The 21,285-nt window shown below is 33.9% G+C and overlaps 1 protein-coding gene across 4 annotated transcripts in view; it reads right to left on the reverse strand.

Moving 5' to 3' along the window:
* Window positions 1–21,285, reverse strand: part of LOC136035214 (facilitated trehalose transporter Tret1-like) — a 136,630-nt gene that overhangs the window by 99,342 nt on the left and 16,003 nt on the right. Inside the window, exons 1-2 of one of the 4 annotated variants that reach the window (XM_065716827.1) lie at window positions 16,972–17,099; window positions 8,293–8,444 (exon numbers count right to left, since the gene is read on the reverse strand). In XM_065716827.1, coding sequence (XP_065572899.1) covers window positions 8,293–8,429 — 137 coding nt within the window. In that variant the 5' untranslated portion in view covers window positions 8,430–8,444; window positions 16,972–17,099. Of the gene's footprint in view, window positions 1–8,292; window positions 8,445–10,980; window positions 11,129–16,942; window positions 17,100–21,285 lie in introns of those variants that run through there. The other 3 variants (XM_065716828.1, XM_065716829.1, XM_065716830.1) reach the window with 3 other exon arrangements.

Here is a 21,285-nt window from a genome sequence, read left to right on the forward strand (position 1 = left end):
TGTTCAAGAGTCGGTAAACCTGACAATCTATTTATATGCAAAGACAATGGGACAGCAAAGAATGTTGTATATTCGCAAGTTTTACGTAGTTAAAACCATATATATATATATCTATCTATATTCACAGGTGGGACATAGGGACACAACTACAATGGCGCGTAACTATTATGGCGCGTAACGACTTACGCGCGCGGGGGGGCTTGGGGGGGGGGGGGGCGCGAAGCGCCCCCACCAACTAGGTGTTGGGGTGGCGCGAAGCGCCACCCCAACAGCTAGTATATATATATATATATATTATATATATATAGTGCATATATATATATATATATATATATATATATATATATATATATATATATATATATATATATATATATTTTATAGACAAATTGCAAATTTGTCTATAAGTGTGCATGTATGCATGTATATATATATATATATATATATATATATATATATATATATATATATATATATATATATATAACACCTAGTTGGTGGGGGCACTTCGCGCCCCCCAGGTCCCCCCCGCGCGCGTAAGTCGTTACGCGCCATTGTAGTTGTGTCCCTGTGTCCCACCTGTGAATATAGATAGATATATATATATGTTTTTAACTACGTAAAACTTGTAAATATACAACATTCTTCACTGTCCCCGTCGTCATTTATATATCCCCCTGTGCCCCCCGGCGTCCCCGTTGTAGTTGTGTCCCTGTGTCCCGGTCGTCATTTGTGTCCCGGTGTTTTTTTTTCTTTTTAGTGTTTTACCTTTTTTATTTTTTCTTTTTTTTTAAAGTTTTTTTCTTTTTGGGTTTTTTCTTTTTTTAGCTTTTTTCGCGCCATATTAGTTACGCGCCATTGTAGTTGTGTAAGTCACATTGTCTGTGCATATAAATAGATTGTCAGGTTTACCGACTCTTGAATATGCAACATATAATTGTCCATGGGAAAAACAATCCGTATTCAGATCTATACCTCATTATTATAATGATTGCCCTTGAGCTTTGTTGATGGTGATTGCTAATCGAACATTCCCTGTGTCCCGGTCGTCATTTATATATTCCCCCTGTGCCCCCCGGCGTCCCCGTTGTAGTTGTGTCCCTGTGTCCCGGTCGTCATTTATATGTCCCCCCTGTGCCCCCCGGCGTCCCCGTTGTAGTTGTGTCCCGGTCGTCATATATATTCCCTGTGTCCCCGTCGTTATTTGTGTCCCCGTGTCCCAGTCTGTAATTTCTCTTTGAGTGTCCCGGTCGTCATTTGTGTCCCGGTCTGTAATTTCGTCAGTCGACAAACAACTTCATGACGACATACAGTTCAATCCTTATAATGACGTCAGTCGACAAACATGACATCAGTCGACACACAAACATGACGTCAGTCAACAGACACACACAAGCAACTTAGCCGAGGAAGCTGCTCAAAAGACAAATTTTTAATTGTAAGAAGATCGTGGACGGAAAAATGTTTAATTGTAAAGTGACTGAAGAACCTACAATGGCAACAGCCGAGGAAGCTGCTCAAAGAGTCTATGCCAAAAAACTTGCGGCTGATAGAGAAAGTAAGAAAAAAAAAACGTGCCGAGGAATCACAAGAACAGCTAGAAATCAGGCTTGCGGCTGATAGAAAAAGTAAGAACAGAAAGCGTGCCGAGGAATCACAATATATATGTATATATATATATATATATATATATATATATATATATATATATATATATATATATATATATATATATATATATATATATATATATATATATATATATATATATATATATATATATATAAATAAGTTGTCTGTCTGTGTGTCTGTCTGTCAGGTGACGTCATGTTTCTGTGTCGACTGACGTCATGAAGTTAGTTGTCGTCATTTTTGCTATGACGGTGACGTCATTAATGGTATTTAAGACACGCGTTCACGGAAAAATGTTTAATTGTAAAATGACTGAAGAACCTACAATAGCAACAGCCGAGGAAGCTGCTCAAAGAGTCTATGCCAAAAAACTTGCTGCTGATAGAGAAAGTAAGAAAAGAAAGCGTGCCGAGGAATCACATGAACAGCAAGAAAACAGGCTTGCAGCTGATAGAGAAAGTAAGAAAAGAAAGCGTGCCGAGGAATCCCAGGAACAGCAAGAAAACAGGCTTGCGGCTAAAGAACGCAAAACCGCGCAGTTAGATGAAAATCCACCTGGAAAGCGAGAGTCAAAACATATCAAAACTGAAAATGATAGCGATGATGATTGGGTTTGGGATTTTGACTTGGATAAGGTCATCAATGCCTACCAGATTTAAGTTAAAAAACAAAGGTTCGGTGATATGTACTTCATAGTGACGCTGAAAAATAAAGAAGAAAAAAAAACTGAAATAATGTAAAAAACTAAAAAAAAAACTAAAAAGAAAAAACACTCAAAGATAAATTACAGACCGGGACACAAATGACGACCGACACAGAGGGAATATAAATGACGACCAGGAACCTCAAAGAAAAATTACAGACTGGGACACCCGGACACAAATCACGACCGGGAATATAAATGACGACCGGGACGCAGGGACACAACTACAACGGGGACGCCGGGGGCACAGGCGGGATATATAATTGACGACTGAGACACAGGGATTGTTTGAATAGAAATTACAGACCGGGACACCGGGACACAAATGACGACCGGGACACTGGAACACAGGGAATATAAATGACGACCGGGACACTCAAAGAGAAAATACAAACTGGGACACCAGGACACAAATGACGACCGTAACACAGGGAATATAAATGCTATTTATATGCACAGACAATGGGACAGCGAAGAATCTTGTATATTCGCATGTTTTACGTAGTTAAATATATATATATATATATATATATATATATATATATATATATATATATATATATATATATATATATACTAAATATATACTATATATATATATATATATCTATCTATCTATATAAAAATAAGTTGTTTGTGTGTCTGTCGAGTGACGTCATGTAATCATGTCGTCATGAAGTTAGTTGTCGTTATGTTTTTTATGACGATGACGTCATTAAAGGTATATAAGAAAATCCTTCAGAGACAAATTTTTAATTGTAAGAAGATCATGGACGGAAAAATTTTTAATTGTAAAATGACTGAAGAACCTACAATGGCAACAGCAAATGACGACCGGGACACAAATGACGACCGGGACACAGGGAATATAAATGACGACCGCGACACTCAAAGAGAAATTACAGACTGGGACACCGGGACACAAATGACGACCGGGACACAGGGACAAAACTACAACGGGGACGCCCTCGGGCACAGGGGGATATATAAATGACGACGGGGACACAGGGAATGTTCGATTAGCAACCACGATCAACAAAGCTCAAGGGCAATCATTAGAATAATGAGGTATAGATCTGAATACAGATTGTTTTTCCCATGGATAATTATATGTTGCATATTCAAGAGTCGGTAAACCTGACAATCTATTTATATGTACAGACAATGGGACAGCCAAGAATGTTGTATATTCGCAAGTTATATAGTCATATAAAACATATATATATATATATATATATATATATATATATATATATATATATATATATATATATATATATATATATATATATATATACATATATATATACATATATATGTATGTAACTAATATAGCGCGTAACGACTTACGCGCGCGGGGGGGGGGCTTGGGGGGGGGGTGAGAAGCGCCACCCCAACAGCTAGTATATATATATATATACTAGCTGTTGGGGTGGCGCTTCGCGCCACCCCAACACCTAGTTGGTGGGGGCGCTTCGCGCCCCCCCCCCAAGCCCCCCCGCGCGCGTAAGTCGTTACGCGCCATAATAGTTACGCGCCATTGTAGTTGTGTCCCTATGTCCCACCTGTGAATATAGATATATATATATATATATATATATATATATATATATATATATATATATATATATATATATATATATATATATATATATATATATATATATATATATATATATATATATATATATATATATATATATATATATATATATATATGGTTTTAACTACGTAAAACTTGCGAATATACAACATTCTTTGCTGTCCCATTGTCTTTGCATATAAATAGATTGTCAGGTTTACCGACTCTTGAACATGCAACATATAATGGTCCATGGGAAAACAATCTGTATTCAGATCTATACCTCATGATTCTAATGATTGCCCTTGAGCTTTGTTGATGGTGATTGCTAATCGACCATTCCCTGTCCCGGTGTCCCGGTCGTCATTTACATCCCCCTGTTTCCCCTGGTGTCCCCGTTGTAGTTGTGTCCCTGTGTCCCGGTCGTCATTTATATTCCCTGTGTCCCGGTCGTCATTTGTATCCCGGTGTCCCGGTCTGTATATACATTCGTTTTTTAGTTTTGTTTTTCTCCTTTATTTTTTTCCTTTTTTTTTCTTTTTTAGCTTATTTAGATTTTTAGATTTTTTAGTTTTTTTATTAGTTTTTAGTTTTTTTTTCTTTTTAGTTTTTTTGTCCCGGTCGTCATTTATATCCCCCTGTTTCCCCCGGTGTCCCCGTTGTAGTTGTGTCCCTGTGTCCCGGTCGTCATTTATATTCCCTGTGTCCCGGTCGTCATTTGTATCCCGGTGTACCGGTCTGTATATACATTCGTTTTTTAGTTTTGTTTTTCTCCTTTATTTTTTTCCTTTTTTTTTCTTTTTTAGTTTATTTAGATTTTTAGATTCTTTAGTTTTTTTATTAGTTTTTAGTTTTTTTTTTCTTTTTAGTTTTTTTGTAGTTTTTACCTTCTTTTTAGTTTTGTTAATTTTTTTTTTACTTATGTCCTGGTCGTCATTTATACTCCCTGTGTCCCGGTGCTTTGTTGATTGCTAATCGAACATTCCTTTTGTCCTGGTCGCTTTCTCTTTGAGTGTCGTCATTTATTTTTTTCTTTTTTAGTTCTTTTAGTTTTTACCTTTTTTAGTTTTTTTTAGTTTTTTAGATGAAAATTTTTTTTAGTTTTTTCCTTTTTTTTCTTTTTAGTTTTTTATTGGTTTTTACCTTTATGTTAGCTTATTTTTCAGTTTTTTCCTTTTTTTTTATTTTTTTTTTATTTTTTATTTTTTTTAGTTTTTTACCTTTTTTTAGTTTTTTTAGTTTTTTTAGTTTTTTAGCTTTTTTTATTAGTTTTTAGTTTTTTTGTAGTTTTTGCCTTTTTTTAGTTTTTTCAGTTTTTTTTTAGTTTTTTATTGGTTTTTACCTTTATTTTAGCTTATTTTTCAGTTTTTTCCTTTTTTTTAGTTTTTTTAGTTTTTAGTTTTTTTAGTGTTTTACCTTTTTTTAGTTTTTTTAGTTTTTTAGCTTTTTTATTTTTTTTATTAGTTTTTAGTTTTTTTTGTAGTTTTTGCCTTTTTTTTAGTTTTTTTAGTTTTTTAGCTTTTTTATTAGTTTTTAGTTTTTTTTGTAGTTTTGCCTTTTTTTAGTTTTTTTAGTTTTTTAGCTTTTTTATTTTTTTTATTAGTTTTTAGTTTTTTTGTAGTTTTTGCCTTTTTTTAGTTTTTTCAGTTTTGACGTCACCTGATCCAGTTTTTTCAGGTAACGTCACCTGATCCATCCACAGACAGACAGACAACTTATTTTTATATATATACTAGCTGTTGGGGTGGCGCTTCGCGCCACCCCAACACCTAGTTGGTGGGGGCGCTTCGCGCCCCCCCAAGCCCCCCCGCGCGCGTAAGTCGTTACGCGCCATAATAGTTACGCGCCATTGTAGTTGTGTCCCTATGTCCCACCTGTGAATATAGATAGATATATATATATATATATATATGGTTTTAACTACGTAAAACTTGCGAATATACAACATTCTTTGCTGTCCCATTGTCTTTGCATATAAATAGATTGTCAGGTTTACCGACTCTTGAACATGCAACATATAATGGTCCATGGGAAAACAATCTGTATTCAGATCTATACCTCATGATTCTAATGATTGCCCTTGAGCTTTGTTGATGGTGATTGCTAATCGACCATTCCCTGTCCCGGTGTCCCGGTCGTCATTTATATCCCCCTGTTTCCCCCGGTGTCCCCGTTGTAGTTGTGTCCCTGTGTCCCGGTCGTCATTTATATTCCCTGTGTCCCGGTCGTCATTTGTATCCCGGTGTCCCGGTCTGTATATACATTCGTTTTTTAGTTTTGTTTTTCTCCTTTTTTTTCTTTTTTAGTTTATTTAGATTTTTAGATTTTTTAGTTTTTTTATTAGTTTTTAGTTTTTTTTTCTTTTTAGTTTTTTTTTAGTTTTTACCTTCTTTTTAGTTTTGTTAGTTTTTTTTTTTACTTATGTTCTGGTCGTCATTTATACTCCCTGTGTCCCGGTGCTTTGTTGATTGCTAGTCGAACATTCCTTTTGTCCTGGTCGCTTTCTCTTTGAGTGTCGTCATTTATTTTTTTCTTTTTTAGTTCTTTTAGTTTTTACCTTTTTTAGTTTTTTAGATGAAAATTTTTTTTAGTTTTTTCCTTTTTTTCTTTTTAGTTTTTTATTGGTTTTTACCTTTATTTTAGCTTATTTTTCAGTTTTTTCCTTTTTTTTATTTTTTTTTTATTTTTTATTTTTTTTAGTTTTTTACCTTTTTTTAGTTTTTTTAGTTTTTTTAGTTTTTTAGCTTTTTTACTTTTTTTTATTAGTTTTTAGTTTTTTTTTGTAGTTTTTGCCTTTTTTTAGTTTTTTCAGTTTTTTTTTAGTTTTTTATTGGTTTTTACCTTTATTTTAGCTTATTTTTCAGTTTTCCCTTTTTTTTATTTTTTTTTTAGTTTTTAGTTTTTTTAGTTTTTTACCTTTTTTTAGTTTTTTTAGTTTTTTTAGTTTTTTAGCTTTTTTATTTTTTTTATTAGTTTTTAGTTTTTTTTGTAGTTTTTGCCTTTTTTTAGTTTTTTTAGTTTTTTAGCTTTTTTCATTTATACTCCCTGTGTCCCGGTGCTTTGTTGATTGCTAATCGAACATTCCTTTTGTCCTGGTCGCTTTCTCTTTGAGTGTCGTCATTTATTTTTTTCTTTTTTAGTTCTTTTAGTTTTTACCTTTTTTAGTTTTTTTTTAGTTTTTTAGATGAAAATTTTTTTTAGTTTTTTCCTTTTTTTCTTTTTAGTTTTTTATTGGTTTTTACCTTTATTTTAGCTTATTTTTCAGTTTTTTCCTTTTTTTTAGTTTTTTTTATTTTTTATTTTTTTTTAGTTTTTTACCTTTTTTTAGTTTTTTTAGTTTTTTTAGTTTTTTAGCTTTTTTACTTTTTTTATTAGTTTTTAGTTTTTTTTTGTAGTTTTTGCCTTTTTTTAGTTTTTTCAGTTTTTTTTTAGTTTTTTATTGGTTTTTACCTTTATTTTAGCTTATTTTTCAGTTTTTTCCTTTTTTTAGTTTTTTTAGTTTTTTACCTTTTTTTAGTTTTTTTAGTTTTTTTAGTTTTTTAGCTTTTTTATTTTTTTTATTAGTTTTTAGTTTTTTTTGTAGTTTTTGCCTTTTTTTAGTTTTTTTAGTTTTTTAGCTTTTTTATTAGTTTTTAGTTTTTTTTGTAGTTTTTGCTTTTTTTTAGTTTTTTTAGTTTTTTAGCTTTTTTATTTTTTTTATTAGTTTTTAGTTTTTTTTGTAGTTTTTGCCTTTTTTTAGTTTTTTCAGTTTTGACGTCACCTGATCCAGTTTTTTCAGGTGACGTCACCTGATCCACACATCCACAGACAGACAGACAACTTATTTTTATATATATAGAAGATATATAAAATAAGTTGAATATAAAATTAAATAAAGCCCATTGATGTCACCTGCTTATTTGCTTAATTACTACAATTATTTAAACTGTTGCTTCAAGTCTTAGCAGACTGTGTAAAAAAAAAAAAAAAAAAAAAAAATCTCAATTCTCTTTCAGTACTTTGTCTTGTCCTGATTAAGCCATTTTTGAATTTGTCCGACATCGAAATTAAAAAGAACATAAGTTGAAGCTCAATTAAGCTAATAGGCAAGAGAGGCGCCTCCTGTATTCTCAAGATGTCGTAACAAGCACGGTTTCTCTTCCTATTTTTCGTAATTTTTTTTTTTTTTTTTTTTTTTTTTTTTTTTTTTTTTTTTTTTTTTTTTTTTTTTTTTTTTTTTTTTTTTTTTTTTTTTTTTTTAATGTTTTGAAGTACTACTACATCTGTCCTGAATCCATTTGTTTTGTTTTTGCTCGATGTTTGCTCAATTACGAAGGGAAAACTTCTCCGGTAAAATAGTTTTAAGTGTTTTGATTTGAAATTTATGTTTACTTACTTGTCTTTGCGTTCTCTTTTAATGGTTTTGTGACCAAAAGTTTCATCAATAGTAGACATTCGAGAGGCTTTCTTTTCATGATCGGCAGTTGTGTGGGATGCCTCGATCAGTCGACGGGCTAGTTTGCTTCGATCCATAACTTAAAACAGTTCCTGAAAAGCAAAAACAGTCGTATTATTTAGAGTTTCTGCGGCTTTTCGAAATGAAAGACAGCCAATGGCGTAGTTGCTAGAGGGCTACGCTACGTGCCATATCACCTACGTTTTGGGTTACAGTGTCTTATCCCCTTTGCCATTAAATATGAAATATTGCATAGAAAAGCCGGTACTTATCGATTATATAATAGACACTTGGGAAGTGAAGTTCAATTAATACTAATTAAATGAAATAAAATATGATGAACAAATATCGTCGACTCTCTTCATTTGTATTTAGTACTAATTCGACTGATGGAAATTCTCTCATCACTAACCATCAGTATGGTTTTCGTCCCTCATTCTCTACCTTACATGCACTTACTGATGCTACAGAGTTTGTGCGTGTTAATCTGGACAAGGCCTTGTGTGTTTTGGGTCTATTTCTTGACTTTTCAAAGGCCTTTGATATGGTTGACCACAATGTTCTTCTGTCTAAACTATCCTTATTTGGTGTGCATGGAGTCCCACTAGATTGGTTTAGGTCCTACCTCTCAGATAGATCCCAGTATGTTTTGGTTAACCGTACTTCTTCCACTACTTTGCCTGTATTGAAAGGTGTCCCACAAGGCTCTGTGCTTGGACCACTTTTGTTTCTAATCTACATTAATGATCTTGTTGATGGTATTCATCCCCATATTCACCCTGTTCTTTTTGCTGATGACAGTAATTTTTTCATTGCTGCGGTGGACCTGCCATCTGCCACTTCTATAGATCAAGGTCTTCTTGATAAAGTAAAGGATTGGTGCTGGTCAAATGGTATGGCTCTTAACAGCCGAAAGAGTGTCATTGTCAACTTTAGTACCCCTTACCGCATGAGAGACGTACGGGAGCCAATCACCCTGACTTTTGGGAATGATATTATACCACAAGCTACTATGGTGAAACTTCTTGGTGTGTATCTTGACTGTTTACTTTCTTTTAAACCGCATATAACTCACACCCGTTCCTTAATACTCCGCCAGTCTTCAATGTTGCACCGGATTAATTCATTTCTTCCTCCTGATATTATGGTTTCTCTTTATCATGCTTTTATTCATCCTTACCTTTCTTATTGCTGCTCTGTCTGGGGCAATACTAATAAATCTCTTCTCTGCTCACTTCAAAGAGCCCAAAACAGGGCAGTGAAGGCTACTTTTCTTCTCCCTTCCTCTGATCTTTATAATGATACTGGAATAGCTCCGCTGGATCATATTAAAGGTAAAAATACTCTTTATTTAGCGCATTCTGCTTTTCTAGGTACTCTTCCACCGACCCTGCAGCAGTTTTTCTCAAGGACAGGCTCAGGTAGGTACTTTTCTTCTTTGCGTAATTCTTCTCGACGATTTATTTTACCAAAACGATCCTCTACAGCAGCTCAGAGGTCTCCTGTATATCAGTCAATTCTATTATGGAACTCCATCCCTTTGGATGTCCCTCTTTTTCTTTCTGCAAATGCATTATTTCGTCGGGTCTTTCCAGTTAAATAATTTTTGTCTCTCTTTTAATTCTATCCCAATTTGTATGTCACTTCTCTTCTTTTAAAATCTTGTCTTGTTCCAGTGTTTTTTTTTTTTTTTTTTCTTTTTTTTTTTTTTCTTTTTTTTTGTATATATTTTATAAGTGTTTTTTTTTTTTTTTTTTTTTTTTTTTTTTTTTTTTTTTTTTTTTTTTTTTTTTTTTTTTGTTCTCTGTGGCCCATTACAAGCATAGCTTCTTGGGCCTATTAATTTACTTTTGTAATAGTTTTCTTTAGTATTAATAAATTGATTGATTGATTGAAATAATAGTTTAGAAGCAAATTTGGGCTATATATTTGCACATTAGGGGTGGGGATGGGGGTAAAGCATAGCATATATTAAATGCGTAAATTAACCATTGCTGTATTTGATATATGCTATGCTTTATCCCCCCCCCCTAATCTGCAAATATATAGCCCAAACTCTTGATAAAGCTAATGAAATAAATTTAAATATGATGAAAATATAATGCATGCACCCAGAACGCAGAAATGTCGTTAAGAATCCCGTTAAAAGGAGGTCTTTCTTCTGCCTTTACTGCCACCCGCCACAATAATGTGGCTTCTCATAGGAGTACAAAGTCATGGTGTATCCATTCACGCATTTTCTTTTGTTTTAGGCAACAACCCCTTATCCTGGAGAAATATAATTGCCTGTTCTTCTGTCCCAGGTTGGAAACAGGGTATTGGTTTTGTGACTTACACTCGTTTCACAGCCCTTTTCCCTGATTTTTGAAGTAACCATAGAACCATAGAACATTCAGTGGCTGTGCATACATCAATAAATGGAGAAAAAAAATTAGCTTTCATTTGCTAGATCACTATATCTCCAAGCTCAGTTGGATTGTTCTTAAACAGATTTATTGTCCAATAAATGGAGAAAATAATGGAGAAGTCACGATAAATTTTCTTTTGTTATACAAAAAGGTCAGTTACCGCACTTTTTCTTCTATTATTTTAAAATAAACTTCACAACCAAACAATTTGGATTCTTACCTTTCCAACAATGTATTCACCTGTCCAAAATTATGACTTTTAGAATTTAGACCACGTGTCTGAAATACCGTGTTTTCAACCCCCAGGCAAATCCCAAATCTTAACGTGAACATCCATGGTGAGACACATTTTTTTCTATCACTAGTCAAAGCAAACCAACCGGTTATTATCCCATCTGATCTTTGCAAACATCAACTTACAATCATCGTAATTGAATGGTAAAAATTGTGCTTTGGCTTTATTGGTTTATATTTGTGACCTATTTACGTTAGCCCAAAGAATTATTCTTATTGTTTGAGAGAAAAATTAGTTTGTAACGGGGTTAGCGATGTGACTCTGATTGCTCAGTCAGAATGACCACAGCTTCAAATGAACACCGGGGAAATCTGGGGGATAACACGACAAGCATTGGACGATTCGCCTCTAACATCAAATTGTCCTCCAGACCAAAGGCAGAGAATCAGGAGATCCGGACCAGCCCTATACAGGCCAATGTCTGCAGGCAAAAAAGTCTTTTTTCCAAGTTTATGCAAAGTGATCTTAAGTAAAAGTGGAGACAAAACCGAAGAGTCTTTCTTCCGGCGTACATACCTGTCTGCAATTTTTACTATATATTTATACCTATTGTTTAGCTTAATATTGTAGTTTATATCAAGGTTCTACCCCCTTACGGCATTTAAAATCCATTTTCCTGTTTTGTTTTCTTTTCGAGGGGAGCTGAGATATTTAGACTAATGTTGGAGGAGATAAAGACCCTTGTCCCCCTTTTTCAATCCTACAGGAAGGCATGTTTATAATTCTAGTGTCCTACTTCAAAATTTCCTTCAATAAAAACAGGGTTTTCTACTTTGATTACCGACCAAAAGCGTTTGAATTAAATAAATTAATGTGAATGAATGTAACCTGAGAAGCAGGTGCTTAGCTCCAGCATTTTCAGCCCTTGTCTTATTCTTCTATCTCTTCTATCCTTATTCTTGTGTCAACAGTTCGTGGTAACGAACTGTAGTAAGGAGCGATCCGGCTCAATAGTAACCAAACTCTTAAATAACGAAACTTTGATACCAATAGTTACATCAAAAGAATTGCATTTTAATTCTGATTTTAAATATATAAGTTTCATTAAGTTTAGTTTTACCCATCAAAAGTTACGAGCCTGAGACAATTTGCCTTATTTTAGAAAACAGGGTGAAAAACCCCCTAGAAGTCATAGGATCTTAACGAAAATCACACCATTAGAATCGGCGTATCAGAGAACCCTACTGTAGAAGTTACATGGATGCGTATTTATTTGTTTTTTTTTTCCTAGGGGTGATCTTATCGACCCATTGGTCGTAGAATTTTGTGAGAGGGCTCATTCTAACGGAAATCTAAAGTTCTAGTGCACTTTTTGAGTGACCAAAAAATTGGGGGCAGTCCCCAGGGGAGAAGCTGCAAGTTACAAACTTTGACCATTGTGTACGTATAGTAATGGTTATTATGAAGTGTACAGACGTTTTCAGGGGGACCTTTTTGCGTTGGGGTGGGAATGGGCCAGGGGAAGGGGGTTATGTGTGAGGATCGTTCCATGGAGGAATTTAACATGAGGGAAGAAAATTTCCATGAAGGGAGCGCAGGATTTTCTAGCATTATTTAAAAAGAAACTTTGAGAAAAAACAATTTTCACCCGAAAATAATGATTAGTATTAAAACTTAAAACAAACATAAAATATTACGTATAAAAGAAGGTTTTCTCCTCCACAATACCTTGCTCTTTACGCTAAAGTATTTTTAGTAATTTCAACTATTTATTCTACGGTCTTTGTGATTCAGGGGTAATTCTTAAAGATTTGGGATAAAATTCAAGCTTTAGTGTAAAGAGCAAGGTATTGACGAGAGGGCAAACCCCCTCATATACATAATAAAAATACACAAATATAGAAGTTCGTTCCGTAAGTTAATTCGTAAGGTATGTATGTTATTACTAACAAAAACGTTCGTACAAAAAACAGAAAAATCTAATTGAATTTTTAAGTAACCGAAAATTGGAGGGCAACTAGGCATCCTCCCCCACACTTTTTTTTATCAAAATCGTCCGATAAAAACTATGAGAAAGCTATTTAGCAAAAAAAAAAATATTCAAATTTCGTTTTAATTATTCATGTGCGGTGAGCCAAAATCAAAACATGCATTAATTCAAAAGCGCTCAGAAATTAAATAAAAAAAACAGGTTTTTTTTAACTACAATTAAGGAGCGACATTAAAACTTAAAACGAACAGAAACTATTCTACATATGAGAGGGGTTGTCCCCTCTGCAACGCCTCGTTCTTTACGCTATAGTTTTTTACTGTTTTAAAAAGTAGAGTTGTGAGAAAGAGTCAAACTTTAGCGTAAAGAGCGAGGCGTAAAATATGCGGAATAATTTCTGTTCGTTTTAATTTTCAATGTCGCTCCTTACTTGTAGTTAAAAAAACTTGTTTTTTTATTTTTTAGGAGGGACAAGAGGGTTCTACCTCCAGAGAATCAAGGGCCATAGGCTAATCTGTATAATAATTTTAGTACTTGTTAACAATCCAGAACAAGTGAAGTTAGGGTAATCACAATGAAATACACCGAAATGTGATAATAATATAATACTTTGGAAAAAAAATTATGGAAACTACGACAAAGAATTATGGAAAGAAGGACGCGCAGAACGCACTATATTAAATACCTAACCTAACCTCTAACCATTTCTATATGTACTATATTTAATTAAATTAAAAATACGTAGTTTTTCTCACTCAAAATAAGCAAATCATAATCGACTCTAGAAAGGCAAACCGGTTTTGTTAGATCTTACACATCGTAGTTCTTGAATGTGTTCTGAATTGTTAACACGTACCATAATTTGTCTCCAAATTATTGGTGGGGAAAGTGCCCCCCTTGCTCCCCTCCCCCCTAAACGACAACTCCTGAGAAGTAAATCCCCCTTTCCGTAAGTTTTATCCGAAAGACCTTCCAAATATATGTAGAATTATACAACTTACTAAAATGAATAATATTGATTAGGAAGGACCATTAACCAGGGATGGTAAAATAAGAGAATCCAGAGGACGAAGGAAAAATAGGTAATTAGTAGCCACTGAAAGAAGAACACTAAAATTATTTCGGCTGAGGCCTTCACTCAGTTCAAGAAGATGACCAAAAAGTCCAAGGGACAACATGAAGATAAAAACCCCATAAGCAAAAGGTTGTCGAAACCAAAGAATAAATTGGTAGCCAATCCCATGTGCAGAATAATTTGAGTCTGCATTAATGTTACTTTGTACTTTCCTTTAGAAAAACTTGTTTTTATATTTGGTACTTAGGTATTATACAAAACACACTCGAGAGATTTGCTGTGTAAGATCTAACCAAAACCAATTTAGTCATCTGTTTTCGGAGACAATTAGCTTTTGATCAGTGAAAAAGCTGCATTTTAGGTATATACTAATTAAATATTTATATGATACTTTTATGATAAACGCCCTACCGCTCAGGTTGTCCATTCCTTGACGCATTATAGAACTAGTTGTTTTTTCTTTAGTATCTTTCAGCTTAGCGTGCGACAAGACAAAGAGATGTGAATAAATAGAAAATAGATAATTTGGGCTCATATTTGCACATCAGGGGGGGACGGTGGAAATGTGTTTGGACAGTGTGAAGTCAGAACAAAAATTCTTACTACATAATATGCAGAATAATTGTACCATTAGGCATGCATAACCGCTGAACTTTACCCCCCCCCCCCCAATGTGAAAATATATATATATCCTAAATTTTTTCTAAAGTATTATATTTTTATTTTACATTGGTATATTTCATTAGGATTGAGCGTCAAAAAAATATATTAGAAGAACTTTAGGTAGGGCGTATATCATACAAGTACCAAATATTTAATATATAGAGTCGGTATTATGGTTAGGTATTTAATATAATGCGTTCTGAGTGGCCTGCTTTCCATAATTCTCCGTTGCAGCACCCATAACGTTGTTATTAAAGTATTTTATTTTCATCATATTTTGGTATATTTCATTAGGATTGAGGGTCAGAAAAACATATTAGAAGAACATTAGGTAGGGCGTATATCATACAAGTACCAAATATTTAATATATAGAGTCGGTATTATGGTTAGGTATTTAATATAATGCGTTCTGAGTGGCCTGCTTTCCATAATTCTCCGTTGCAGCACCCTTAACTTTTTTAATAAAGTATTTTATTTTCATCATATTTTGGTATATTTCATTAGGATTGAGCGTCAGAAAAACATATTAGAAGAACATTAGGTAGGGCGTATATCATACAAGTACAAAATATTTAATATATAGAGTCGGTATTATGGTTAGGTATTTAATATAATGCGTTCTGGGCGGCCTGCTTTCCATAATTCTCTGTTGCAACACCCATAACTTAAAGTATTTAATTTTCATCAAATTTTGGTATAGCCTATTCCATTAGGATTGAGCGTCAGAAAAAAATATTAGAAGAACATTAGGTAGGGCGTATATTATACAAGTACAAAATATTTAATATATAGAGTCGGTATTATGGTTAGGTATTTAATATAATGCATCTGGTCGGCCTGCTTTCCATAATTCTCTGTTGCAACACCCATAACTTAAAGTATTTTATTTTCATCAAATTTTGGTATATTCCATTAGGATTGAGCGTCAGAAAAAAATATTAGAAGAACATTAGGTAGGGCGTATATCATACAAGTACCAAATATTTAATATATAGAGTCGGTATTATGGTTAGGTATTTAATATAATGCGTTTTGAGTGGCCTGCTTTCCATAATTCTCCGTTGCAGTACCCTTAACTTTTTTAATAAAGTATTTTATTTTCATCATATTTTGGTATATTTCATTAGGATTGAGCGTCGGAAAAACATATTAGAAGAACATTAGGCAGGGCGTATATCATACAAGTACAAAATATTTAATATATAGAGTCGGTATTATGGTTAGGTATTTAATATAATGCGTTCTGGGCGGCCTGCTTTCCATAATTCTCTGTTGCAACACCCATAACTTAAAGTATTTAATTTTCATCAAATTTTGGTATAGCCTATTCCATTAGGATTGAGCGTCAGAAAAAAATATTAGAAGAACATTAGGTAGGGCGTATATTATACAAGTACAAAATATTTAATATATAGAGTCGGTATTATGGTTAGGTATTTAATATAATGCATCTGGTCGGCCTGCTTTCCATAATTCTCTGTTGCAACACCCATAACTTAAAGTATTTTATTTTCATCAAATTTTGGTATATTCCATTAGGATTGAGCGTCAGAAAAAAATATTAGAAGAACATTAGGTAGGGCGTATATCATACAAGTATAAAAATATTTAATATATAGAGTCGGTATTATGGTTAGGTATTTAATATAATGCGTTCTGGGCAGCCCGCTTTCCATAATTCTCCGTTGCAGCACCCTTAACTTTTTTTTAATAAAGAATTTTATTTTCATCATATTTTGGTATGTTCCATTAGGATTGGGCGTCAGAAAAACATATTAGAAGAACATTAGGTAGGGCGTACATCATACAAGTACCAAATATTGAATATATAGAGTCGGTATTATGGTTAGGTATTTAATATAATGCGTTCTGGGCGGCCTGCTTTCCATAATTCTCTGTTGCAACACCCATAACTTAAAGTATTTTATTTTCATCATATTTTGGTATATTCCATTAGGATTGAGCGTCAGAAAAAAAATATTAGTAGAACATTAGGTAGGGCGTATATTATACAAGTACAAAATATTTAATATATAGAGTCGGTATTATGGTTAGGTATTTAATATAATGCATCTGGGCGGCCTGCTTTCCATAATTCTCCTTTGCAGCACCCATAACTTTTTTAATAAAGTATTTTATTTGCATCATATTTTGGTACATTTCATTATGATTAACCTAAATTCACTTCTCGGGTGTGTTCTGTATAAAAGATAAATACCTTTTATTTAATTCATCGAAAACGCATACCTCCTCTCATAGACGTTATTATCCCATTTTAAATTGTATCACTTCAAAGTTTTTCAAATTCGTTACAGAGTGGACAAAATCTGACCGCATTGTAATCACCTAGCTTAATTAATCTCAATACTTGACACAGATTCTACTCTTCAGAGGGCGGTCCCATCTGAAACAGAAACGCATATGGTGAATGCTCAAAAATTGGGTTGACAATCGACAGTGTGTTTTTATATCCTTTAATAAAGAAACATTCCGTGAGAAGTTCTCAATTTAAAATTATTTTTAAAGGATTAATAAGAGCCAAGATTGTAATCTGTTGTACCCCGGGTTTTAATTAGACTATGTTTAACGAAGCTACTAAAAATATAGTTTTTGTGGTGATTACTCTAAGTTATGGATCTGGCATAAACCCATACATCAAAAGACAAAATTTAGCATCAAGGGCGCCCCTGTACATTTTTCCAAGGGAGGGGGAGGCTACAATAATTTTTAAGAGGGCGTGACATGGATTTAAGACCTTGGGTCGTCAAGGGGGGGGAGGTAAAGTGCTTTCTACCTTTTCCTGTTGGGGCATGGTGTGACATGGGTTTAAGACCTTGGGTCATCAAGGGTGGGGGGGGGAGAAGTAAAGTGCCTTCTAACTTTTCCTTTTGGGGCGCTTGGAAAATTTTACAAGCAAGTTTCGCGAATTGTTTTTCCTCTTATTTCTAAACGAACAGTTCGGGCTAACGAATTAGCACCATCTACATGAACATAATTAACTGTTAATAATAATTCGAAGTAGTTCTATATAAAGTTCGTCAATTTCGAAGTTACCCATGAAAACTAAGAGCCTGATGCGTTTGCTTGAGTTTGCTTTGGGAAAACACCCCTGAAAATTGTGATGAAAAAAACGTAATCAAATTTGCCATATCAAAAATTCTCGTATAGAGATTCGAAGCTCATATTTTCAAGAATGTGGAATTTCGTGTCAAACCAGTGGTGATCGTGTCAAACCAGAGTCCTAGAAAATTGGGATAGCACAGTGAAATGGAAATTATACAATTATAGGGTTTTGGTAGCCAAAAAGACTGTGCCTCAGCAAATTGGCTCTTTTACCATTTTGTGGCACAAAACCATAATTTTTGCCCAAAATGGGACAGAGTTGCTATCCATTGAAAATTTTGAGACAGTCAATCTATTAAATGCGTTGGAACACGATTAGTGAGCTTCCCAGTTTCAGAAGCAGTAATGCCACTCAGTGGCCAATTAGTTTATTAGTTCAATTAGTTGGTAATGAGTCAAGTTGCCCTTACAAAACAAATAGGTAATATAGACATTAATTTTAAGGTTTTTTTTACCTAAGGCTTTATTTCCTATTATTTTCATTCGCTTGAGTTTTGAGGAGGGCCGGTATTTCATTATGTATCTGTGGGAGAGGGGTGTATCTGATGCCTCAACAAGCATATTCTTATACCCAAATTTTAAAAATTTCTGAATCTTCAGAAAAATTTAGAAGAGGCTAGAAGGGAGGGAAAAAGTCCAGACATTTGATTGTAATATCCCATAATTTGGAAAAAACTTAAAATATTAGTTCTGCAAGGCTCTCCTCTTTTTTTTAGAAACATGAGTAGTATAGCCATGTGCAATACTGAACTCATTAGCATATCTGGCTATTATCACTACTACAGGGCCGATGACACCATAGTTAACATACATAAATGAAGAGCCAATTTTTTTCATGTCTTAAAATGACATAAAATATGCTTAAAAAAATCTCTCGGGATATTTTCGAAATACGAAATGGATATGGTATAGATGTGTTAGTCGTGATTTTTCCTATTAGAAAAATAATGTTTGTAGTGACACTTTTTTTCTTTTTTGGACTTAGACTTTTGTGACTAAGAATTTTTCGGACTTTTTACATAATTTTTTAAACAGGTATACACACAGAGAAAGACAAAAAATATAAACAGCCACGCAGAGTCAGGCAAACAAAGACAGGCATAGAGACAAGCAAACAGCCGCTCCAAAACACGGGCACAGAGAGACAGAGAGAGACTAAAACACATATAAACACACAAAGATAGATATGGGGACAATCAAACATCCGCTCAGGCACAGGGACAGAGAGAAAAAGAGAGAGAGAGAGAGAGAGAGAGAGAGAGGGAGAGGGAAAACATTAAACCGGGGAAGTTCAGCATTGTTTACAATTTTTCCAGAATAATGTAATGGGAATAAGAGAATTGTCGCTACATAAAAGTTCTTTCCATCAAGAATAATGCCCATTATACGATACGAGGCTGAAATTTAACGGGGGGGGGCATGAGAAAGGCTCTCAGTTAGAGTTTATTCAATTAGGGTATTCTTAGAGATTGCACTGACTGCGTAGAACGACTCTTAGGCTGCGCAGGTTTTAAATAGTCATCTATGTTTGTGGCCACTAAAAAAAATTACAGTATAATCTCAATGATTATATTTTGGTTAAGAGTTATTCGGTGACCAAGTGGCTTAAGCCAGCTTACCAAGATTTGCTATCGTCGGATCCCTTTAATGTTAAAGAAAAAAAAGAGGGTTTTCAACTAAAATTACAGAGCAGCATTAAAACTCAAGGCAAGCAGAAATTATTGCGTTTATGAAAGAATTTTCATAAACTCCATAATACCTTGCTCTACACGCTAAGGTTTGTAGCCCTTTTAAAAAAGATTCCTATTCTAATTAAATGACCCATGTGTTTCAAGACTCGTTTTTTGGGATAAACAGTAAAACTTTATCATGAAAAGCACAGTATTGGCGAGGGGGCAACCCCTTGATATATGGATTAATTTCTTTTTGTTTTGGGTTTTAATGTTTCTCCTTACTTTCAGTTGAAAAAACTTGTTTTACTATTCAATATCTGATCGTTTTTCAAACCTAGCTGGTAAATCTAGCTCATTCTCCATGAAAAACTCCTTCCCCTCACGAGAATCTCCTCCAAGGGAAGTTCCTCCCACACAAAATACACCCCTCTCATATAATTCCTTCAGTAAATTTCCTTCCTTGCTAGAAATCCCCCCTCCCCGTAAAATTTCTTCCTGACAATTCAGCTTGAAAAATTCTTCTTAACTTACTTTGATTTGAAAAGGACTTTAATTTCTAATCGTTTTTGCGATAGCTCCGGAGGATTTTTTTTCCTGAGATCGAAACCCACTAACAATTTTCTTTAGACAATGCCCCTGGTACGTCTGCGTTAGTAGTATGACTGTATACACTGCAGAGGGAAGATCCTTATCTGGGACACTAAATTTACTTATAGTCCAGACTCTACGCCTGAGATTTGTCCTAGTTAAATGTCAGATGCACAGAATTTGAGAAACAAGAATTTTGGATATAGCATGTTCTAATAGGAACATGTAGGTCGTTCACCAAAAAGCGTCGGTTACCTTTCTGGGAAGCTGGTCGTGTTTGTAGTTCAATGCTCTAGTTCAAGACAAAATGATATTGTAGATTTGCTTTTGGAAACTACCTTTGAAATTCAATGATGATTTAAGACTGTCCAAATGATTTTTTCATGAGAACAATAAATAAATCAATATTTTAGAAGACACTGTACAAACAGGGTTTTGTCATGACACTCGGCTACTCCTCTCCCTCTACAACAAGAAAAGAACACTCTCTTTACCAAACGCAAGTCAGTTTCATTTTGGCGGTGAGAGAGTCAGCACTAAAAAAATGTTCTATACATGTCCACTATGCATATCTACACTTGGCAGCTAGTAATCATAATTGTATAATTGTTGACGAGTATGATAAAAAGTGTAGATTATGCTATCCGTGTAAATTGCATATAGAATATGCAGTACAAATTAAAGACTTTAATTCCTGTCTCGAAGAGGTTTGTGACTCTCACACTAGAGGATTCCTAATCTCCAAATCTCATTATGATAAATGTGAGCAGTGGGAGAACACTTATCCTGATATGATTGCACAGAACCCTGAACATGATTTTAGTTTATTTCTAAAAGACTTGTATCGTCAAGGTTTTAAATTGTTTTGGGAGAAGAAACAGGTCTACCCTTCAACTGTTGGAATGACAAGAGAATTTGGGTCTCTACGTCATAGTTGTGAAGACAATGTCTACTATGATTATAAACCTACTGATTTTTATTTGGCAGTTACAGAAAGTGATTTTTTGTTTGAAAAATGTATGTGATATTTGCTTCAAATAAGCAAATTGAAATGCATGAATTTTACAATATGAATGACAATAGTATTATTGACTTCACAAAGAGATACAATAGGAGTGAAGTTACATTGCAGTGTAGAAAATGTGACCTTGCACATCAAGAACAATATGCAGTGAAT

This window comes from Artemia franciscana, chromosome 14 (genome assembly GCF_032884065.1).
Source record: "Artemia franciscana chromosome 14, ASM3288406v1, whole genome shotgun sequence".
NCBI classification, from domain to species: Eukaryota; Metazoa; Arthropoda; class Branchiopoda; order Anostraca; family Artemiidae; genus Artemia; species Artemia franciscana.